General features: G+C 34.1%; 3 protein-coding genes across 3 annotated transcripts; 2 read left to right on the forward strand and 1 right to left on the reverse strand.

Moving 5' to 3' along the window:
- Positions 1-1,912: 1,912 nt before the first annotated feature.
- LOC129803314 (COP9 signalosome complex subunit 9) lies at positions 1,913-2,430 on the forward strand. The gene is made up of 3 exons (XM_055849768.1): positions 1,913-2,128; positions 2,217-2,289; positions 2,350-2,430. Exons 1-3 carry the CDS (start codon positions 2,060-2,062, stop codon positions 2,391-2,393), a joined length of 186 nt encoding a protein of 61 aa, XP_055705743.1. The 5' UTR covers positions 1,913-2,059; the 3' UTR covers positions 2,394-2,430.
- Positions 2,431-2,435: 5 nt separating this feature from the next.
- LOC129803312 (transcription factor Dp) lies at positions 2,436-19,224 on the reverse strand. Its single transcript, XM_055849766.1, has 7 exons — positions 18,779-19,224; positions 17,908-18,029; positions 17,784-17,835; positions 11,419-12,023; positions 8,382-8,530; positions 7,867-8,033; positions 2,436-3,529 (listed from the first exon to the last, which is right to left on the reverse strand). The coding sequence occupies exons 1-7, from the start codon at positions 18,816-18,818 to the stop codon at positions 3,381-3,383; spliced, it is 1,284 nt and encodes a 427-aa protein (XP_055705741.1). The 5' UTR covers positions 18,819-19,224; the 3' UTR covers positions 2,436-3,380.
- A 13-nt stretch (positions 19,225-19,237) lies between these two features.
- LOC129803313 (F-box/SPRY domain-containing protein 1) lies at positions 19,238-20,721 on the forward strand. The gene is made up of 3 exons (XM_055849767.1): positions 19,238-19,360; positions 19,430-19,928; positions 19,989-20,721. Exons 1-3 carry the CDS (start codon positions 19,250-19,252, stop codon positions 20,279-20,281), a joined length of 903 nt encoding a protein of 300 aa, XP_055705742.1. The 5' UTR covers positions 19,238-19,249; the 3' UTR covers positions 20,282-20,721.
- The last annotated feature ends 3,576 nt before the right edge of the window (positions 20,722-24,297 follow it).

Genomic DNA, 24,297 nt, shown 5'->3' on the forward strand with positions numbered 1-24,297 from the left:
AAAACGGATATTTAATTTTTTTACAAGCTCCCAGAGACTAAATTATTTCTATTCAGCATATTCTTATAGAAAATTCACTGCTCTACAACTTTGTTGAGTTCACTTTTCTCTATCTCGAAAGGAAATGCGCTTTTCGAGCCATTTTCTAAAAGATAATTTTGTGGAAATTCTCAAAAGGGCTGTGGCAAATTTTGTCACTCAAGGGGCATTTTTGTCATTTTCTTTTCCTTTGTTACGAGCTCTGGTGAATGAAATAAATATCCTATTGACATATTTTGGCAGGAAATTTGTTCCTCTACAATTTGTCGCAAATTATTTGCCGGTAAATAAACGAAAAATATGATTTTCTAGTAATTTTCCAAGAGCTGTTTCTCGAAAGAAAATTCTCTTCGGCCGCTCAAAAAAATGCAGAAAGGGCGAATTGGGCGAGTTGAATGAACGAAGTTTGCCGAGTAAATGTCACTTGTGGCGAAACAAAAAGAAGAGGAAGAAGAATATGGCCGAGATGAAGGTTATATAGTGGTTTCGTTGGGTTTCGTGTTTACAAACTTACAGAATTTTAGAGCTTATTTGTGTAGTAGTGATTAATTGGCATTCTATTGGACAGTCTTTAAAAATTCTCAAAAAAATACCTTAGAGGAGCATTTTAAAAAATCATATAAATTAAACTAAACTAAATATCAATGTACTCTCTTCAGCACACAATAGATACCACTTAGGACTATTTTTGCCATAGAAGACATCTAGGTAAGGTATTTTTTTGAGAATTTGTAGATAAACTTGATATTTTCGCACCCAAGGAATTTTTCTACAAAAATCAAGTACATTACAAAGTTGAAGCACAACTAATTACCTTGCCAACAAACCTAAATTTATTAATTTATGTTCACTAGAACTCGCGATATAACGGATAATATAAGGCAAAGCAGAGAAAATATAAAAAAATTAATTAACAAAAATTGAGACGTCTAGAAACAAAACCAAAAACAGATTCTTGATCAGGAGACTCGACCCTATCAAACGTACCATGTGCGATCCGTGTGCCAAAAAAAAGTTGTCAATTTGTTGCATAGTGTTATTGATCTGTTATCTATCACTCTGCTCTAATTTCCGGGTACTTCAATGCAGGAAGTTCCCTGCATTGCAATGGTTCTCTCGGACCATGATACTCTTGAAAGGTTGATTTGATTAATGGTTATAATTAATACAACTACAAGCTAAATATCCAAATTTTGAAGTTCTCACTTAAGCTGGAATCGCTGGAATATAGATCAATTTGGAACTTCCTGACTTCGAGAAACTAAGAAAAACGAGAAAACTACTGGGAATCTTTTGATAAACGAAAACAAATAACAAGCGGCGACTTTTTGAAAATGACGTTTCTCTTCGCCGTGGAAAACATCGAAATTCTTCGTTTTTTGCCAAATTTTGGCCTATTCCTTCTCATAAATTTTACCCCGAGTGCCCTTTTTTAATAAAAGTATTTTTAGAAAGAAGATTTTTTTAGAAAAAGCCCAAACCGATAACATATTCATGTTGAGCGGGTTCAAATTATCATGAAAACACACACCAATGAAAAAATTTGGAAAGCAAGTCAATGAAAATTGATATCTCCTGAAGGGCAAATATTTTAAAAAGAGGCCTTAAAATTTTAATATTTTTTATTTTCTATAATTTCTTACACGAATTTTTTAACACATTGGACGTTTAAAGGACTTCATACAGGCTATCTGTGGTAAAAATTTTAATTTTTTATCTCTTTTCTCTTGAAAGATATCGAATACAAAAATTTTTGATTTGGCAAATTTGCCCCAGTCTCCCCTACTCCCAGGACTCCTGGTGAATATTCAAATTTAAACATTTGAAATTTAGGAGATTTTTGGGAGATTGAGCCTCAGGAGCAACTGTCACCGAAGTGTTGGCAGCACTGGTCAAAATTGTCCACAACAAAACAAAGAAGAAGAAGTGTTTTGCTCTGAAAGCATCAAAATCCAAAACAAAAACATTGGCATCGTTCAAGAAAAATCTCGCCAACATTTTAGGGAATAAATTGGGACCCATGAAACCCACAATTGTGGCTGATGAGATGTTCCCCGAGGGAGCGGGTCCCTTCATGGATCTCGAAGAGGTAAGTTTTAGTGATGATGACTTCAAAGCCTGCGCAATTTATGCCTAATCTTATATCTTTCCTGTACTTTTCCATTCCTTCCCGGAAGTCCGGGGGCTCTTCTGGCCTGCTAATGGACCTGGCGGCCAATGAGAAAGACGTCCATGCAGATTTCTACAACGGTAAGTGTCCAAAAAGCCCCGAAAGATGAAAACCTTGAAAAAGTGTGGTTATGTTTACAGCCTTTGAGGATCTCTTCGACGAGAGCGATATGCAAATCCAGTAGCGCTGTCAGTGATTCTCCGGACAACCATGAATAAAAACTATGTACGGTTCCACATTAAAATTTAATATATCTTAAAAGGTACAAAAAATCTTTCATTCTTGATTCTTGAGTTCTGAGAAAATATTTCGCTCTTGTCCCTGGCACAAAATCTCAAAAATTGAAAAAATGGCGGGAAAATTTCCCCGCAGGGGAGACATGCAGGAGAGATTTTATTTTTTTTCTCTGCAAAATCAAAAGGAAAATTATTGTACTCTTCGCACAAATTGTGAAGAATAATTTACATTTAACAATTTCTTGTTTTCTTTTAATTTTGTGTTAAAATTTATCCTCAAAGTGCTCGTTTGCCTTTCAAAAATCTACTTCCTTCACAATTCTTTTGTTGTTTTGTCTTATTAGTAAAAATATTTTAGAGTTTATAAGGTACTGACTACTTTTAATATTTCCTTAACATCTTGTCTTACGTGTTTTTTTTTGTATCTTTTCTGCCTGTCAACATCAATTCGTTCACTAAGTTATCCATAATTTTCTCTTACCTCTTTTTTTCTCCATCTAATCTTTCAAATTTAAATTTATTATGTTTTTTTAATTTCATGGCAAATTGACCATTTCTTAAAGTTTATACTCAGAAAACAATCTCGGAGAACTTTTCTCTGATCCAAAAACAAAAAAAAAACTCCTTCCATGAGGAACAAAAGTCGAACTGAAATGAATTTTCAAACAAAATTCCTACAAAATAAAGATTACACTTTTTTTTAATAATGTTCTCCCTTTTTTTGATGATGGGAAAACGCGCCATTACAATTAAAATATTCCTACAATCTATAATTTGCAAACAGAGAATCTCTGTTTCACTAACTTTTTTTTTGTATATATTTTTCAAAGATTTCACAAGAAGTCTCACTGAAACTCCTTCCTTTGTGGTGCTTCGCGAATTAAGAGGCAAAATTATAATTGTAAAAATAAACTGAAAAGATATTTTTTTTTTAATTAATTTCCATCGCTTTGCTCGGACATTTCATCATCCTCCTCCAAATCCCCGCTGTCTTCGATCTCGTGCTTGGGTGAGAAGTACGAGCTGTGGCGTCCACTCATGTCCCAATCATCCGATAGACTCTCTTCAGAGCCCCGTCCATAGGCTGTTTCAGAGGAGAAATAAAAGCCATCAGTTAAGAAAAGCTGAAGAACAAACGATCCGAAAAACTGTCAAAAAAATGTTTTTCTTCAAATTGTAAGATTTTTTTTGTCAAAACAGAGCATTTTGACGTGATTCATAAAGGTCTCTACACATTAAGAGCAATTTTTGTCAAAAAACATTTTGTTGAAGGAAATCGTGGTGGAAATCTCAAAATTCTGTCAAAAATGCAATTTTTGACGAAATATGTATAGGCCTTGTTTACACGGGAGCTATTTTCGTCAAAAATTGCTTTTTTTGAAGGAAATCGTCAGCACTGCTGCAGGTGAAAATGTCATAATTCTGTCAAAGAAAACAATTTTTGACGAAATGTGTATAGGCCTTAAGAAGATGTTTACACGGGAGCCAATTTCGTCAAAAATCTCTTTTTTTTTTAAGGAAATCGTCTGCACTGCTGCAGGTGAAAACGTCATAATTCTGTCAAAAATGCAATTTTTGACGAAATATGTATAGGCCTTAAGATGTCTACACGGGAGCCATTTCCGTCAAAAATTGCTATTTTGAAGGAAATCGTCAGCACTGCTGCAGGTGAAAACGTCATAATTCTGTCAAAAATGAATTTTTTTGACGAAAATTACTTCCAATTTTCTTTTAATTTGCACCAAAATCCACTGAATACATCCCAATGGACTTAAACAAATAATTATCAAATGTTCTGCAGCAGAAAATTATCGAATTTAATGTGAAAACTGAAATAAATAGGGTAAGTGTACCAAATTCTGGGCAGTTTGCAATTCCGGCCATCATTTTTATTCCTCGAATTTCTATGAATTATTAGTTTTTGCACACTCTAGAGATTATACAGTGCGGTAAAATAACAATAATGTAACTTTAATAAACGAGAAAATGTGAAAAAGACATTGGAAGAATATTGGAAGGGCAAGGAACTATTAGAATAAAGGTGGCCGAAATAGGCCACCAAAGCTATGTCTCCATTTTTATCCATTTTAAAATGTATTAAGAATAATTTTAGAGAAAATGAAATCGATAAACTGTCTGCAAGGTTCCAAGCAACACTCCTTAAGAAGAAGGAATAAAAAATTCAATTTATATTAAAAATATTACATATCAAACTTGAAACTCAGGCGCTTGCATGCAACTATGCCGAAATTTGGCACATTTACCCTATACTGAAGAAAATATCTAATAAAATTGATATGGAATATTTTCTTCAATATTTCTTCCATTTCTTCCATATTCTGCTTCAATAATATTATGGAAGAATTATATTGATGATATTTGTTTCCGTGTATAGGAGTACCTAAACAATATTGAAATAAAATATGGAAGACGATCCATATTGAAACGAATATTGAAGAAATTGCCTACATACTAGACAAATTTTCTTCAATAATCCAAATTTATGTCCATATATTTTACTAATGTGTAGGCGATTTTCATCCATATTAGATATTGATTGCGAGTATTGATGAAAATTTTTCAGACAGCTTAAAAAACGTTTCTCGAACGCCAAAAAACTTTTTTTTTTTAAAAATCACACACAAAGCTAATTTGGGCTTATTGAAAACTCGTAATAAAATCCTTTACTAGGACCTTTAATTTTAACATAACCACTTAGGAACTATTTTTGACGAAATTCTGTTTTTTGATCTAATGGCCTCTACACATTGGGAGCATTTTTTGTCAAAAATTGCTTTTTTGAAGGAAATTCCCTGCAGCGTAGTAGGGGGAAACGTCAAATTTCTGTCAAAAACGCAATTTTTGACGAAAATTGCTCCCAATGTGTAGACGCCTTAATTTGCACCGATTTTACTGATTTCGACAGATTTAGACAATTGTACAAAAACGTTCTTATGGATTTGAAAATTTTTTCTTTGAGGAAAATACACCTTTAGATTGTGAATAACATCTCAAAAGAAATGTTCTTATGTTAAAAAAAAAAAACTTTTTAGGCTTTACCATTTTGATTACTCAAAATGGCCCGGATAGCTATTTAAACATTTTTATTGAATTTTTGAAAAGGTAAATATTAGTTTTTTGTTCTAGTTTAAGGAAAAGGTATACAAAAAAAAATCTTGAATTTTTTTTCAAAACTTCGATTTCGTAAGCTGATAGCCTTCTGCTTCAAGACATGAAGCAAACTTTTTCTTGTAGAAGATCCCGCAAAATTTATTAAAAAGTGAATGATAAATGATTTTTAGTCTTAAAAGTTCTCTGTAAAGTTTCATTCAAATATTCTTCAAAAATTTAATACTGTACCGATTTTTATTATTGAGGATTCACACAAAGCTTGAGGATTCCCTAAGTAAGAGCTTTTTTGATAAAGCAGAGCAGCTTTCTTTGAAAAATGTTAATTAAAAATTGTCCTTCAAAAACACCATTTTGGAGTTTTTAATATTACATTTAGTTTTTTTTAGAAAATTTACCATAAGTCCATTTTTATTCCAAATTGTATGAATTTTATTTTTTATGGGGAAAACTTATAACATTCAATAAGAGGTCTTTCAAGCCAGAAAAAAATGCTTTTCCTCGGTGAAAACGTCCTGGTAAACTAAATCTTAGAATTATTCAATTATTTTTAATGTTTTTGCTTCTTTTTTATTTAATTCTTATCGTGTCTAATATCAGAGTGAAAATGGAACATATCCTATTGCAGAACATACTATATTTTCTCATTCTCGTCAGTATTTTCTGAACATATTGTTCCAATTTCAAGTGTATTTATGAATAGAGAATCGTCAATTCAGAGGAAATGGTATTCAAATCACTCAAACGTAGTGACTTTTGACTGGTCACATGACCTTAACCAACTTCATTGCGCACTTCAATCGATTACTCCTAGTCTTACGAGATTTGGAGCGGTATCGTGCGTGCAATTGCGTTAGTAGCTCCGGTAGCCCATGTTGAATCAAAAACAAGGTTATATGCATTTCCTTTACACAATTTTCGAAAACACTACACATCGATGCATCATTTGCGACAAATAATACAGAAATGAGGAAATGCAGTTAGTCGGGTTGCTTTGCTGATTCATTCGCGAATTGCTGATCCAACTGAGTATTCCGAAGATTTTATGATAACATATCTTTTCGCTATCAGAAATAAAATTTTGACAATCGAAAGAGTTATGGTTATTTAAAAAACATTTTTGAACCATTTGAAAAACCATTTTTGATATCCTTACTTCAAATGATTAGAAGGGAATCAAGTTTATTTCGAAAATAATGAAATACTGAAATTTAAATCCGAATCATGTCACACACTGAGAAAAAAAGAGGGTGCGATTAACATTTTTTCCTCATAAATTTAACACTTTTTAGGTGTAAAAATATATCAACATTTTTTAATGTTAATTTTACACCCTATTAAGGGTAAAATTAACATTTCCGGAATGTTATTTTAACTTTTTCGGATTTCTCTCAGTGCAGAAACTGGTCTAGAGAATCACTTTATATAACGGCGTTAACACACTTGCACATTAAAATTTTAATGTGATTCACATTAATTGTCGCTTGTGAGCGTCCAAATATGTTATTTGTTTCTTTGAGTCACTTAATATTTGGGGTGTATCTATTTATTGATAAAGAAGTGGATTTGACCTGCAAAAATAAGTTTAAATTTACCTAAAGCATAGATACTTTTCACATTAAAAAATTAAAGAGAAAATCGCATTAATTTTTCGCATTAATGCTATAAATCAATTTATATCAAATTTTGCGGACCAAGTCTACCTTTTTATCAACAAATACATCAAATTTTGAATATAAAATGATTCAAACACACAAATTACACATTTGGACTCTCACCAGCGACATTTAATGTAAATCATATTAAAATTTTAATGTGTAAGTGTGATAACACAGTAATGCTTTGAATAATGGACTAATGTTATTTAATTAATGGAACAATTAAAAGTTTAACGCAATCATCTAATACGGGCTTCAGACCTAAGGTTTAGCCATATGGCTAAACTTCTCTAACTTCTTATCAATTAAGATTTTTCATAAAATTTTAACTTAGTATTGTGTTATAAAACCCAAATAATCTATTGGATTCGAAAAAACTAAATTAATTGGTTGTTTTTTTAAGATTTTAAGACCTTCCGGAACTGGGCTAAAATAATCTCAGGCTTAAGTAAAAATATTATCCTTGACATTTTTTTAATAGTTCTGAGCAATTTTAATTTTTCATTGGTTAAAATTCTTATAAATTTACTGAATAAAATGACCAAAAAAGTCTAAAGTGAAATTTGATCAATTGCAATAGCAATTTCCTAGAAGAAACATCATGCGAGTTCAACAAAATGAAGAAGTAACTTACATTCAATATACTTCCAGAATTGCTGTGGAACCATCGTTTTAAGTTTCTCAATGTCCTCATATGTGCTTTCACCTTTGTCCAGACCCAGCAGAAGTCCCATCTGCTTCAGAACCTTCACGTGATCGTGAATTTCAAATTTGTCATCAAATTTGAAGTAATATTCCGTCCTATTTGGCAAAAAAAACTCTTTAATATCATCATGGGATATTATCGAGGACAATTCCTCAAATAGACTTCCATAGGGACTATTTATGTAGGATATTACGCGAAAGTCACGAGATTGGGAATCAAACACTCGCGTATCATCGAAAACCGCGCCAAAATCGCCTCGGGATAATGTCTGGGAATCGCGATTCTCGGGTATTTGCAAATTTTCACGGTTTTCCGGGGGATTGTCATGGGAATCTGGGAATCTCAAAAAAGTCAAAGAAAGTTGCATAAAAAAGGTAATAATTGAGAGGATTTTGCAAGATTGCTGGAAAACACACATAAAAAAATGAAAATATTTAACTTACTTGTCGTGAGATATGCTGCAATTGATGTGAGTCTCTTTGTGCGTATTTACAACTACAAAAGGCAATTGTATGGCAGAATTTGGCGTGGGAATCAATCCTCGCTGTTCTGCCTCCTTATTTCGCGCCACGAGGCTCTTAAATGAGACTTGCTGCAAAAGGAAAAAAACGCGACAAATCAATACCATCAACGAGAAATTGGCGTTTAGTTTATTTTGGGTGAAAACGCAAAAGTAGGAGCTAGAAAAAATAATAAACAATATTGAAAATTATTTTGAAGGCTACATTTTAAGAGTTTCATTTTCAAAATAAGCTCCGCCTAAAGATCTTTAAGCCACGCCCCCTGGAAATATTACAAGTGCCCAGCGACCACAGGTACCTGAAAAAAGCAGCTGAGTCAATCAGCAAAAATATGCTAACCGGTCAGCAGCGTTCAAACAAAAAGTGCTAACCAAATATAGCAAGTGTGCTAATCCGGGCGCTTCGCTATCTGGATCGTTTATGACTAATCCATTTAAAATAATATTTTTATTTTTATTTCCGTAATATAGTCACTACAGTAACATAATATAGCTATTCAACTTTGAGAAAAAGCAAAAATTGTATTTTTATCCATTAAATAAGTGAGTGTAATCGACTCATTTCAATCTTGTGCCAGCCAGGTCTTTACTAAAAATTTTCTAGCAGTGATATTTTCGCTAATGGCAGCTGGTTGATTGAAAACATTTATTGTTTTTTTCTTGTGAAAAAAGTATTTTAAATCCAAAGGTTTAATTAAAAGTGAAGTGCAATCATTCCCCTACAAGGTGAGTAAACCGATTTTCATGAAATAATAATATTTTATAAAGAAATTAGTGAATTTGTGACTATTTACATTTTGCTCTAAAACGGACACTTCGCAAATCAATATTTCTTTCCGGGAATCGCATTGTTCAGCACTGTTTTACTGTTTCAGATGTCGAAGAGAACAAAGGAAAAGATTCCTAAGAACAAAAATTATTCTAAGGAAGATCTAAAGAATGCCTTGAACTGTGTACGAGACTTTTTTCCTTGTGAAAAACGTATTTTAAATCCAAAGGTTTAATTAAAAGTGAATTAGCGAAAAGGTGACCCAGTTAGTGCATGCTGACGTATATCAGTATTATCATTATTTTATAAATTTTCTTTAATATTTTTTCATAATTTTTTTTATATTGTGTCTTTGAATGAAACAGTGAATAATTCTATGGATTTAGAAGAACTAAAAAAGAATTTCATCAGTCCAAAAACAAGCGTTAAAGTCGCACTCTATGAAAAGCATCGGGATTACCTCTCTTTACTATTATTGTCAAAAACTTCTGCTTTGAAAAAAAGTTTTGTTAGGCGGACCGATAGATATTGTTAAAATCTTCTCAAAAGGATATTGTTTATCAATTTGGCAAAACTTCTCTCACATTTTACATGAAAAAAAAACATCCTTTTGACAAACTTCTCTTGATAATTTGACAAAACTTTTTATTTCAGATTAGTCTGTAGAAGCCATGAATGCAAGACAAACTGATTTCAACGGTACAGTAGACTCTCTCTCAATCGGACATATGGGGCAAAATTTCATTCAAATTACCGAGGGATTTGGGCGTCAAAGTTATTGTAAATTCCACAAAAAGTGCTCAATTATAAAGAATCAAGATAAAATAAGAGAAACTACAGCGAATTTGAGCAAATTTGCTCCAAAATCAAGCGTGAAAATTGCAAAAAAAAAATTTTCGCCCGATCGAAAAAGAGGCGATTCAATGAGAGTCTACTGTACGATTGGATAATGACCTCTACTCATTTTGAGAAATTTTTGCCAAAATGGAGCGTTTTGAAGTAATTCATTATTTTGTTTGCGGATAAATCGGTTTGCAAACAAAAATTTTTGACGGAAATTTCTTTTTTTGATGGCCTTTATGGTCTTTATGGCTTTTGGGGAAGTTTATGTCATTATTATTGGACAAATTTTGACAGTTCTCCCTATAAAAGGGGTGGCAAAGCGTCCCAGGCTTTACAAATCGCTCGAACTCGTGACTTAGATGCTATTCCTCAAAAGTACTTTCGCATTATCTAGTGTTTTCCGATAGTCAACCGATTTAAACCGATTCATAAATCACTCAAGAGCTCCCCCGAAATAGTTCTAAGAGTAACAGCCTCTACACACTAGAAAAATTTATGTCCATATTGAAGAGTTATTCCTTCAAAAGCGTAGGGAATTTGCTTAAATATGGACATAAATTTCTTCAGTGTGTAGAGGCCATATTAGAATTGATTTTTGGGCAACAATTACTGCTCGGTTTATTACCGGTTTGGAAACGATTTATAAAAAGCACTCAAAATATGTCCCAAAATTCACCTCAAGGATAATTTGATTGAATTTTGTATAAAAAATAATTATCGGTTACGAATCGGTTCATTTACGGTTCGAAACCGATTGGAACCGGTTGTGTTTTATCGGAATTTTCAAGACCTTTCCAACGAGCCCAAACTGACCCCATTCACTTGATAAATATGCTTTCTAGAGCCTTTTTAACTTTTGACCTTGAAAACCCGTTATTAGGAATTTTCGGTATTTTCGTATTTACGGTTTTTTCATACATGGTCGAATGCCCGCATGGGTATTCTATAAAACATATCCAAAAATGAAAAAAATCGTACGACGCGTTTTTGAGCAATCCCAAAAAACATAGTTTTGGAGAGGAAATTGAAGATAATTTGAAATAATCTTCAACATCTTTTTTCATAATATTAAAGTTTTTTCATAATATTTTACTGGAAAAAATGTGTAAAATGTTTATTGATATTGCTCTCACTCAATAAAATTTTAAAATATTGAAGTAATTTCAACTTATTTCAAATTTGAATAATTTCACTTCAAAAATTGATTTTTATGTCAAAACGTATTTTCAATATTTCTCTTTTTGACCAATTTGAATTTGATCAATGCGTAGAAGAACAAAAAACCATTCACTGTAGCTCATTCTGTTCAAAAAGAAAGCAAAAGTGATGTGTTTCAAATAAAACTTACCAGGAGAATAAGTTCTTTGAGTACTTGAGCTTTGGACTCGATACGCTTACGACGCTGCTGATTCTCAAATTCGAGATTTGTGCATCGTGCTGTGGAATTTGATGGCAAGCCAATCCAGCGAATTTCTTTTTTCTCCTTGGAGATGATATTCATGGCCATAAGCACATTTAGTGCATCATAAACACGTCGTCGGATATTCTTCTGGTCACAGCAAGTCGGATCCAATGGTTCACTCCGGTTGCTATTCAATTCCTCTGCCACCAGTTCATCTGCCACCTCATTGTACGTCGTTATCATCTTCTCTTTCACCTTTTCGCACACTTTCATGGAAAAGTGACGCAGACCCTTTCCCAATTTATCTGACTTACGACGACGCGATTGAACGCCACCCGTGGACACGGGGGTTCCACCACCGCGTGCCGAGAACGAAGCCGAACTCACAGGTACTGTGGTGACCGTGTGAGTGGCTTTGCCGGTCATTGTGAGTGTGGGACTCGGTGCCATGGCTGTACCAGACCCAGACATCTGCCCAGGCGATTGCATAAAGTTAAGAATGCGCATGGGTTGCTTAACGTCTGCCTTTGACTGTGGAATGGACATCAATTCTGCGGGCAAGAAGTAAAGATTTTTTTGTTCTTCTCAATCTATTTCCCATTAAAAAAAAAAATAATTTTCTGTATCATTATTGAAAATTTATTAGTTAAAACGGTTTCAAAAGGCAATTATGGGGTGTAATTATCTAATTTTGTCAATTTATTGAAATATTTTAAGGTTAGAATATTACTTTTTTTTGTATAAAAACATTTTAAAAAATCAATAAATCTGAGGTTGTATTTAAAATCGCGCTATTTGTATCCTAAATTGCAAAATTTCCTGATTTTTTTTTTCATGCTTGGAGAATTTTTTAAGTTAATGTAAAGTTTTAAGGTTATGTATACCATAACCTCACTCTAACAAACTTTTTAGCTATAAAAAGAGAACTATAAGTCAAAGAAGGCTCAATCAAAAAACTCATTACAGTAGACTCTCTCTCAATTGGACATTTGGGGCGAAATGTCATCCGGTTTATCGATAGATTTGGGCGTCAAAATCATTGTAAATTCCACAAAAAGCGCTCAATTATAAAGAATCACGATAAAATAGGAAGAACTACAACGAATTTGCTGCAAAATCAAGCGTGAAAATAGCCAACAAACTTTTTCGTTCGATTGAGTGAGAGTCTACTGTAATTGGATTAAATTTTATTTCAGCAAAAAGCGTTTTTTTTTTATTTCAGGTTAGGGTGGTGGCATTACTTGTGACTTATCTTTACTTATACAATAGACTCTCGCTAATTCGGCTCTTTTAAGATCGGGCTACTTTTTAATTCGGGCAGCGGTTACATTTGAAAAAAGTTTGTTGTCATTTTTCAAGTTTGATAATGATTATTAAATGAATCAAATATGTTCAAATTTGGCATAGTTTGTCTTAGTTTTGATGTGATTTTGCATTATTGAGGGATTTTCATGCAATTTATGTTATATATGAGTGTGTAAACTCAATATCTGTATGCACATGAATAAAAAATCGTTGCATTTCAAAAAGTTTGTCGCCCGAATTTCTGTCTAATTCGGCAGACATTTCGGTCTCATATGCCCGAATTTGAGAGAGTCTACTGTAACCTCGTCCGAATTTTTGCCGGAATATTCCGAAAAAAAAAAAAAACAAAAATGCGATGTGCTTTTAACACATAAAATATTTCTAATTTTAAGAGTTTTCGAAATCATTTTGAGACAAAAAGTGAAGTTTTTTACGAGAAGGCTATAACTGAAAATAGGTCACAAGTAATTCCACCACCCTATACAAGGTATAACCTCAAAACAATAAAAATAAAAGAAATCTTGATTTTCAAGTTCAATATTCTCAACAATGAAAAAAATATTGGAAACAATTGGCAACAAAATTATTCATTACACATTCTTTTAATCAATGGATTTACTAGATTCCACTGTATAAACGACAGTTTTTCGTTTTCAAGTTTAGATTTTACATAACCTCAAACTAGGAGAGACTGGGACAAAACTTGTGAAAACGCATATTTAAATTTAATTCTTTCACGAGCTCTGAGAAAACTCAAACGTTTTATAATGAGCATATTCTTATAGGAAACTTACTGCTCTACAACATTGCAGAAGACTATTTTCCTCTATTTTTAAAGAAATGTGATTTTCGAATCATTTTCTAAAAGTCGATTTTGTGGAGATTCTCAAAATTGCTGGGGCAAATTTTGTCAGTCTTCGGATAATTTGTGACGTTTTACTCTCGCAAACGTTAAAAATATCAAATAGACATATTTTTATAGGAAATTTATTCCTCTACAACTTTGTCGAAGATAATTTTTCTCTATCTTAACGAGAAATGTGCTTAAAGTGAGCTAATCAGTAGGGGAAAGTACTCTCCCTTCGAACGTTCATGCCTTCGAATAATGTGAATTTTCTTTTAGTTTTCCTAAGAGACTTACACATTTTTATTAAATATTAGTTGGTTTTTCATCAATTGTTGATAATTCCGTGATAATTTAGTGTAAATCTCTTACGGAAAACAAAAAAAAATCACATTATTCGAAGGCATGAACGTTCGAAGGGAGAGCACTTTCCCCTATAGATATTTTCTGTAAGCCAAATATTCCAAAAATTTGGCTCAAAATTTTATTATTTTTTATTTTACATAGTCCTTCTTCGAATCCCTTGAAACGTTGTAAAATTAAGAAGGTTCATGAAGGCTATCTATAATAAAAATTTCAAGCCTCAGTCTCTTTTATTTTAGATAATAGTGAATATTGAAATTTTCGTTTTGACAAATTTTTCCCCAGTCTCCCCTATTCAAATTAACCTAATATTTGGCTAATAAAACTGAACGAAAAATATTTCGTTATTGCCGAGAGATTGGCAAGGATAATGTTGAACAAAATTCACATTAAATCTTTTAATTCATGTTTATTTCATCACAAATTCAACTTAAAAACATTATAGAAAATAGACATTGGAAAAGATCGATTATGCTCAATAAAATCCTTACACTGTATAGGGGAAACTGGGGCAAAAAAGTCACAAAACGGATATTTTATTTTTTTACAAGCTACTCGAGCGCTTCAAAAATTTCTAATTAGCGCAGTTTTATAGGAAATTTACCGCTCTATAACTTTGTAAAAATAATTTTCCTCTACTTTGTAAGGAAATACGCTTATTGAGCTGTTTTATAAAAGGCAATTTTGTGACTATTCTAAAAAATGCTGGGGCAAATAGTGCCAGTCATTGGATATTATCATATTTCGATTCGCTTTATTATGGGCTTCCGTAAATTTGAAAAAATACCTAGAGGACACATTTTCATAAAAAATTTATTCATCTACACCTTTGTAAAACACTGTTTTCTCTGCGAGAAAAGTGAGAAAACGAGAAAAGCGCTTTTCAAGCTATTTTAGAAAAAAAACACACGAGACTGCAAATCGTTTGACCAATGCAAACAACAACCGGCGAGACTTGGTAATGACTTTTGTTTTCGCCGTGAGACATCAGAAATTGCTTCGCTCCTTTGTTACTTTTTGCTCTATACCTTTTGTTACTTTTTACCCCAAGTGGCCATTTTAATTAAAAGGATTTCTAGAGAAAAGAACCTTTGTGAAATTCTAAAATAGATAGCGGATTGGTATTCAAAAAATCCAAATTATTTAGAAAATATTCACCAGTGCATCAATTTTGGAAAATAAGTAGGTAATAATTGTTATCTTCTGAAAGGAAAATATTTCAAAAAAAGGGCTAAAAATTTCGATATTTTTTATTTTCTAAATTCCTTGTTCGAATTCTAAGAAACTTACGACATTTAAGAAGGTCTATGGAGGCTATCTATACCTTGGAAGATACCTTTTTTACCTTGGAAGATATTGGAAGATATTTTGAATTTTTCGATTTGTGACTTTTTGCCCCAGTCTCCCCTACCATTTGGAATACGAAATTTAAACACTTAGGGTAAAGTGGTACAAGTTGGACAATGGTACAATTTGGACAGGGCTTTTTTCTTGATAAATTTAGTACCTCGTTTTTATTTGTATATTTTTAATGTTTTTAATGCTTTAGTTTTATAATTTGGTTCCTTGGGCTTAAAAACAAATTTTGTACTATATTTATCAAGAAAAAAGCCATGTCCAACTTGTACCGGTGAATTGTCCAACTTGTAACACTATGTCCAACTTATATCACTTTACCCTATTCTTATCGAAAAAGGTAAATTAATTAAAAAACGCTAAATTACACATTTTATTATATAATAAATTTCAACATTTTGACAAAAGTGTCAATAGGGGTTTCCTGTCGAAGAGGTGTTCATTTGACCCTAATCTAAGTTATCCCAAAACAATTTATTGTTTTATCCGTTTTATCTTTAATTTTTAGTTACTGTTATTTAAGAAGCTTAATAATTAAAGTCTTATCGTGTTAATTGTAGTATTTTGGTAATTGAACTTTAAAAAAAGTCATGTTAGGGTGGAATCACCACTTCTCGCCACTGCCCCACTTCTCGCCACTTATATTGAAATCGCTATTTTTCGTGATTTGTGAAATAAATCAGCCGCAAAGTTCTTTGTATTTTTACTGCTGCTACGTATAGAGTCGAAAAATAATAATTATTCTTTTTGGATTTATGATTTTGAACATTTTTTAGAGAGTAATATTTTAAGCAAGTGCATCGAATCCAATAGTTCTTACCAAATATACTAACTGTCATCAAATTTCCATCAAGCAAAAATACTTTAAATTTCTATTTAGTTAATTAATATTTCATTTTATATTATTTTTATATAAAAATGAGTCATGGCGAAAAGTGGTTATTTTCTGCAATTGATTTTACCACCTGTCGCCATCTATTTTTAATAGATTCGTAGATTCTCAGTTGTCAAATCTGCATTGTTTACTTTTTGCAATACAGTAGACTCTCTCTCAAATGGGCATTTGGGGCGAAATGTCATCCGGTTTATCGATAGATTTGGACGTCAAAGCCTTTGTAAATACCACAAAAAGCGCTCAATTATAAAGAATCACAATAAAATAGGAAGAACAGCAGCGAATTTGAGCAAATTAGCTTTATAATTAGAGTAGACTCTCGCTTATCCGTGAGAGCGGGACCAAATGTCATACGGATTTTGAGAGTGATACCAATTAAATTGTTTGAAATCCAACGATTGTTTTGTTTACATTGAAAATTTATGGAGTGAACCCTGACCTGACTGAATCCGACAGTCTCTCTAAACATGCGTACTGTCCAAAAAAGTTACAGTGAGTAAGAATTACAGTAGATAGAGCACATTTGCTTAAAAAAAAAACTCAAAACGGGAACAATGTGTCATCAAAATTTTGAAAATTCAACTGCCTCACGGATTTTACTATGTCACCTGGAAAAAGAGTCCACGGATAAGTGAGAGTCTACTGTAAATGTGAAAATTGTCAACAAAATTTTTCGCCCGATTGAAAAAGAGCCGATTGAGCGAGAGTCTACTGTAGATCTATAATTCGATTTCTCAAATAAAAGTGAAGGAAAATCGTTTAAAGTGAGTAATAATAAGGTGATCATGAGGAAAAAGAAATGCTGAATATATTCTTTTTTATGACATTGCCTAAAATAATCCAGTTTGGAGCTTTCAAGTGGGTGGCGAGAAGTGGTTACAAAACTGGCGAAAAGCGGTGAAAAGTGGCGACGAAGTGGTTATTTTTGCATTGTTAATAGGAATCAGTTTTTTAAGTAGTCCAGCGTTAAATTCTAGGACTATTGTTTTCACGAATCTAGAGCCAATACATCTAAGTAGTTTTGTGACAAATTTGAGTTACAGTAGACTCTTCGATATCCAGCACTTCGATATCCGGGTGACAGCTGCCAAACACTGGCGGTTGATATATTCAAAATTATTTTCACTATACATGAAGTTTGTCCAGAGTGAATTAAAGTACTATTAACATTGTATCGAAGTTTTTAATACATAATTGTGATAAAAAATGAAACATAAGCACACCATGAAGAAAATTCTCTTGTTCTTTGTCAGACAGAAAATAAATTCACACTGCACAATATAGAAAACCGTTGATCATTCAAAAAACCTAAATGTCATTTTGTCCCCCAGTCAGCCGGATATCGAAGAGTCTACTGTATCTTGTAATAAGAGTTAAAAAGTTATAATAAAATTAATTCTTTTTTTCTAAACATGGCGATAAGTGGTTACTCCACCCTATTTATAGAAAAGTGAAGTGAGCTTAAAAAAGCAACAAAGAAATTGTTAAGATATCTTACTATCAAATTTCTAAAAACTGATAGTGTCAAGGAGAATAAAGAGGACTTACTGGAATTCTGTGGCACCGTGAACTTCTGTCCAATACGACTGGAAGATGATTGCTGAAGTGAAACAGGAGAGAAGAGAATGCTAAAAGCTCTTTGAAGGAGATAGGAAGAGGGATTGGAACTTACTGTAGGTGTGAGGACTCTGGTAGCCTCATGACCAGTCACTTCCTTTACAATTGCCTTAACACCGTCCGCCGTGAGGGGCCTGCCGTTGGCATTTGGCATCACCTTGATCACCTGCTTCTGACCTGTGAATTGCGATGAAGGGGGACGCATTGGAAAGGGTCCTTGTGAGATTGGTCAGGGAGTGCTGTGATCCTGGTCACACTTTCGCGCCATTTTGTGGTGCGCGCGTCTTCATGGGAGGCAGAGAGACAAGGAAAAGAGGAACAACATCCCCGGGGGTGACGTCAGTGGAAAAAGGAGCCCCCGCGGTGGGAAATAGATTCCCCAGAAAACCAATGGCTTGGGTGAGAGACGTGGACATGGGAGATTGGGAGGGAGTGAAAGAGATGTGCGAGCGTGAGAAGAAGTTGGATGGGAAAAGAAAGAACAAGCGGAGGAATGCGATAAAAAAGGGGAAGTTTTTTGATAGCGTGGGGTCCTCAATTTTTTCCTCTTCTTTCACATCACCTTCAATGGTTAGGAGACGCTCTGTGATGAATATCAATCAGCCGGGGGATCTTTAGGTACCTAAGGGGGCTTTGGGGGATAACTCTTGAGAAATTGGGTGAAAATATGGGGAAATATTTGAGGTTTTGTTGGAGACTTTTCAAGGTGGATTTTCTCGTTGAAGATAGCGCCCCATTGGTATCAATTTTGCCTGGGGATAGTCTCTGAACGCCAGGGATTAGGTGAAGGGACTCAAGGGGGGTATAGGGGGAGGGATATGGGACTAAAGGGACCTTTTTCCGGGACGCGCAATCCAATCAAAGGGCTGAAAGTGTCGCTTGGCAAGGAAAGCTTCCATCGACTTTTCAACAAAATATCTACTTACCATTGGAGTCCTGAATGAGCAAATTCACTGGCTGAGCCATCTTGGGATTGTTGGAAAATCTTCCAAATTCTAACCACTAATTGTCACTAACACTTGGCGTGCTCACAGATGGGAAAACGTGCAGAAAATGAGGAAAAAATTGGGATGAAAAGTGTACGTTCGCTTTTCCAACTGCTTGCAATATCCGACAAAATGGCGTTTAGGGAGATGATCACAAATGTGGCATTTTCTTTGCCATCAATTTTCAACCATTTACCATACACGGATTATAGAAATTTTAACGGTGTTTTACCACTGGACCACTTAACTATCACTTGGGATTAATTTTGGGTGAATGGAGACACTTTGGGGACCACGAGAATTAATTGAATTTCACCAACTCTGTGCAATTTTCTGAGGTGAGCTTCGTGATGAACCGCGGAAAACTGACAATGACACTACTCGTCGACATAACCTCAAAAAAATCAAGAAATGTCAGGGGGATCCGTCGTCGACCAATTTTCACTGTTTTCATCCACCTTGCAGGGAAAAAGGCAAAATTACCCCAAAACCGAGCCATTTTATCACCCTTTGACACATTGTGTATGTACCCAAAATACCAAATATTGCAATTAATCGAAAAAATTGGCAATAATTAATATTTATCTGTAGGTAAATCCAAAAGGAAAGTTTGCTTCTGCAGACAATATGTATCATCTGCTTCCGGATAATGTTTTGGAAGTGATTTTCTCATACCTGGACCTCAGGGAGTTGCGTGATTGTTCACTGGTGTGCAAAAATTGGTATAGATATCTCAATGATGAGAATAATGATGTGTGGCGGATGCACTGTGTTCGGAAATTGGCCGAAGAGGCCATCAAAAGTGACCTCTTGTCTACCCTTCCATCGTACAAAGCCAAACTCCGGGCATTCCATCATGCGTGGAATCCCAATGATTGCTCCCGCAATGTCTACATCAAACCAAATGGATTCACCCTCCATCGGAATCCCGTTGCACAGAGTACGGACGCAACACGGGGAAAAATTGGCTTCCGACAGGGACGGCATGCATGGGAGGTGATCTGGGAGGGTCCACTGGGTACTGTGGCCGTCATTGGTATCTCAACAAAATCCGCTGCCCTCCAATGCCACGGATATGTGGCACTTTTAGGTACCAAAGAATTTCCAACCCCAAAAAGCCCTTGAACTAAAAACATCCAGAAATTTTCAGGCTCCGACGATCAGAGCTGGGGCTGGAATCTAGTCGACAATCACCTGCTGCACAACGGCGATGCCCAGGGTAACTATCCTCTCCTCAACAATGCGCCAAAGTATCAAGTTGGTGAGAGGATTCGTGTTATTCTCGATTGTGACGACAATACACTGTCCTTCGAGAAAAACTACGAATTCCTCGGCGTAGCCTTCCGGGGACTACCAGACAAGAAACTCTACCCCACAGTCTCAGCCGTTTACGGGAACACAGAGGTTTCGATGGTGTACTTGGGCCCACCGCTGGACGGTTAATAGTTAAAGTGAAAGTTGGAATAGGGTGAGTCAAGCCAATGGGCATAATTCCTCTAATGTGCAAATCCGACCCGAGGCTAGAATTCTAATTATTATTAGATTATTAATAAGTTCCCAAAGAAAAACCCGTTCTAGTAGTAGAAAAAAAACCACAAAAAAGAACACCCCCGAATAACCTTTTACCACTCACGTTAATCATGAAGACAAGTCTGAATTAATTTTAAATGGATGGTGAAAAAAAAATAATCCTATATTCTTAAGATACGACAAAAAAAAATCTTGCAAGTATTCCTCCTTTATGTTCCCTGCCCCTTTTACCCCCCATCAGACGTACAAAAAAAAAGAGAAAACCAATCCCTTCCCTTTTGATTTGCTTTCCTGGAGAAAAAACTGGGATGAAAAGTTGGAGGGATTGAGGGAATTAAACACAGAAAGTCCTATGATTGAGTGTTAATGAGAAATACCATCGATGCCTTGTGTTAAATGGTATTTAAACCCAAATGGTTAATTTATTTACCTGTCTTTATAAGTATTTATTTATTTTTAATACTCATTGAGGGGTTTCTCAGCTGAATTTTAAGGGTCAAAAATTGATGTCAAAATAAACGCAATTTTAAGAAAATATTACTTATCGTAAAAAATTAGAGTAAACTTTCAGACTAATGCCCAACACAGAATAACTTTTGTTTGTAAACTTGTTTTTAAAATTTCCTATAAGAAAGAGCGAGATAACTAGATCTCAGTTTAGTTCACTCTCACTGAAATGTCAAAAACACGTTTACATAACAAAACTTATTGTGCGTTGGGCATAATGCCTAGTGCACAATAAATTTTGTCTTGTAAACATGGTTTTGACATTGCTATGAGAGATGAAATCTAGATCTAGTCATCTCTCTCATTCTCATAAGGAATTTTAAAAAACATGTTTACAAAGAAAATTCATTGTGCGCTGAGCATAATGTCCAGCGCACAATAACTTTTGATTTGCAATGTTTTCGAAGCTCCATATAAAAGTGAGCGAGATGACTAGATGTAGGTTTTATTCACTCTCATTGAAATGTCAAAAACATGTTTACAAAATAAAAGTCAAACAAAAGTCATTTTGAGTAATTTTCTTCAAAACTTGCATTTTGAAGGAAGACGTCAACACTCCTTTAAGGCCTCTCTACACATTAGGAGCAATTTTAGTCAAAAATTGCATTTTTGACAGAATTTTGACATTTCTACCTACAACACTGCGGACGATTTCCTTCAAAAGAGCAATTTTTGACGATAACTGCTTACAATGTGTAGACACCCTTCAAATGGAAACGTCAAAATTCTGTCAAAAGTGCAATTTGTGTAGAGGCCTTTAAGCCCAATGTACAATAGCTTTTGTTTTGTAAACATGCTTTTGGAACTTCCTATGAGAGTGATAACTAGATTTAGATTTCTTCTACTCTTATTGAAAATTGAATAACATATATTCAAAACAAAAGTTATTGTCCGCTGGACATTACTCCTGCGGAAAATGTTTTCCTATTTCAAAAATCAATAAATAAAAAAAAATCAAAAGACAACTTACCAAAATGCTCAGAAATTAGCTTCAATTTTCATTTTTTTAAATGACGATTTTTAGTTGGCTAGATAATTTTCGGCCAGTAAACTGAGTATAAGGGACAGTGAAACACGGTATTGACCTTTGGCTCCTTTCTCCTTTTAATTTCTCAAACCAACGTTTCGGAGAGGTTTTCCTCTCCTTCAGGTATAGACATTTTGGGGAAAAAATTGTCACAAAAATTGTTACACTGAGCACAATTCGGACTTTGCACGAGAGACAATTTCTTCATCAATATCCAACAAAGACTTGCTAGTCTTGTTAGTCTTTGTTGGATATTGATGAAGAAATTGTCTCGCGTGCAAAGTCCGAATTGTGCTCAGTGTAACAATTTTTGTGACAATTTTTTCCCCAAAATGTCTATACCTGAAGAAGGAGAAAAACCTCTCCGAAACGTTGGTTTGAGAAATTAAAAGGAGAAAGGAGCCAAAGGTCAATACCGTGTTTCACTGTCCCCTGACGATTTTTAGTCCCATGTCCCCAAAAATCAAGTGTAATAAGGCTCACTGCATGCAATTCGAAATTCGAACACCTTTAATGTCAGAAAACTTGATGACTTGGAGGGGATTTGAACCCAAGCACTCTACCACTCAACACATTGAAACCCCGGGTTCTTTTATTGCTTCCAAAACTCAAATGAAAAACCCTTTTAAATTAGATAATTTTTCTAATTTTGTTTTTCTCATGAATGTAATATTGAAGATTTTAACTGATTTCAATTAAAAAGATTCAACTTGAGTTTGTCAAGGGGTAACTCATTCACATTTTTTTCTGATAAGGAATATTTCTCTGATGCAAGTGTCCCGGGCTCGAATTCTCTTTAGGTCACCAGGAATTTTTCTGGCGTTAAAGGTGTTCGGATTGCATCAAGTGAGCTTCACTGCACTTGATTCCACGGGGGCATGGGACTGACAACCCCATCCCTGTTATAAGAAAAAATAACAATGGATGTCCCGAACTCCCTGTGCGGAAAGAAGTAAATTCCTCTATGGAACGTTGTACCACTATTATTATTAATATGCTTCTGGTTTCACGTGTTTCGCGATGAGAAATCGGGTTTCGCTAAGTATTTCTCAGACAAGAACTCATTTCTCAATATAAGTTACCCCTTGTCTTGGTTCATGCCTACTTCAAAAATATTAACTCAATTCGTAATTTATTACGTAATTTTACAGTAAAGGCACACATTGCAATCATTTTTTGTCAAAAATTTCATTTTTGACATAAATTTGACGTTTCTACCTACAGCGCACTACAGGCAATTTCCTTTTATGGCCTCTACACATTGGGAGCAATTTTTGTCAAAAATTGCTTTTTTGAAGGAAATTCCCTGCAGCGTTGTAGGGGGAAACGTCAAATTTCTGTTAAAAACGCAATTTTTGACGAAAATTGCTCCCAATGTGTAGACGCCTTTAAAAAAAGTAATTTTTGACAAAAATTGTTCGCAATGTATAGTGGCCTTAAAGTGAAGCATGTATCGAGCATGAAGGTTAGATCGTCACCCCAAAATTAAATTGGTTTTTGAAAATTATTCGTCACTTTTAATGAAGTAACATTTCCAAGTTGTGTTTCATTTGTAGCTAATGCAAGATATTTTATTAAAAAAAAACAATTAGTAACAAGAAAAGAAACGAATATTTAAAAAAAATCATTTTATTTTTGAGTTACGATTTAACTGATGCATACTTTATTTATTTTATTTAAAGACCTTTAAAATCATTGACAACAAGAGACATTTCTTGGGTTAGGCAACCGTTCTATTTTATTAGTCCCACCTACTAAAAATTGACCACGCCCTCATTGCATTATATAAATTTTAAAAAAAAATTACCATTGATAAGCCCAGACAAGCTTATGGTAGCTTAGATTCTTTACAGGTAACCTTGGAGTGTTTGCAAATTGGAATACTTGAAAATTCGATTGTGAGTTGAATTTTGGGAATAAAGCCAATTTTAACCGTTTCTTCCCCCGAGAACAGTTTCCTTGAAATGATTCTTTACGCTAGAACTCAGAGATTACCTTTTCTAGAATCTCAGCTTTTCATAAGCTTATCTGGGCTTTCAATAATTGCACTCCCAGTGATGATTTTACGAACTCCCTATATTAAAAGCAGATGTTGCGTTTCACGAAATATATTTTTAAAATGCTCCCAATTATCGAATTTTGACAAATAAAACGGAAGCTGGAATCCCTTGAAGAAAAAAAATTGACGCCTTCTAGTTCGGATCATGGGGCCAGAGAAGCTTTAAGTTTTGTAAGTTGTACTATTGAGAAAACAAAAAGGAGGCTTTCTAAAGGCCTCTACTGAGTTGGAGCACTTTTCGTCAAAAAATATGTTTTTGAACGAATTTTTTTCACTGCGAAAACGTCAAAATTCTGTCAAAAATGCGATTTTCGACGAAAATTGCATTTTCGACAG

The sequence above is a fragment of the Phlebotomus papatasi genome, chromosome 2, assembly GCF_024763615.1.
Source record: "Phlebotomus papatasi isolate M1 chromosome 2, Ppap_2.1, whole genome shotgun sequence".
In the NCBI taxonomy this organism is placed as follows: domain Eukaryota; kingdom Metazoa; phylum Arthropoda; class Insecta; order Diptera; family Psychodidae; genus Phlebotomus; species Phlebotomus papatasi.

Coding starts and splice junctions, on each gene's coding strand:
- LOC129803314 (XM_055849768.1), top strand. CDS start 2,060: ATGAAACCCACAATTGTGGCTGATGAGATGTTCCCCGAGGGAGCGGGT. Junction 2,129..2,216: donor CCTTCATGGATCTCGAAGAG/GTAAGTTTTAGT, acceptor CCTTCCCGGAAG/TCCGGGGGCTCTTCTGGCCT. Junction 2,290..2,349: donor CCATGCAGATTTCTACAACG/GTAAGTGTCCAA, acceptor TTATGTTTACAG/CCTTTGAGGATCTCTTCGAC.
- LOC129803312 (XM_055849766.1), bottom strand. CDS start 18,818: ATGGCTCAGCCAGTGAATTTGCTCATTCAGGACTCCAATG. Junction 17,836..17,907: donor CCAGAGTCCTCACACCTACA/GTAAGTTCCAAT, acceptor GTTTCACTTCAG/CAATCATCTTCCAGTCGTAT. Junction 12,024..17,783: donor CACGGTGCCACAGAATTCCA/GTAAGTCCTCTT, acceptor TCTTGCCCGCAG/AATTGATGTCCATTCCACAG.
- LOC129803313 (XM_055849767.1), top strand. CDS start 19,250: ATGTCAGGGGGATCCGTCGTCGACCAATTTTCACTGTTTTCATCCACC. Junction 19,361..19,429: donor ATCACCCTTTGACACATTGT/GTATGTACCCAA, acceptor ATTTATCTGTAG/GTAAATCCAAAAGGAAAGTT. Junction 19,929..19,988: donor CGGATATGTGGCACTTTTAG/GTACCAAAGAAT, acceptor AGAAATTTTCAG/GCTCCGACGATCAGAGCTGG.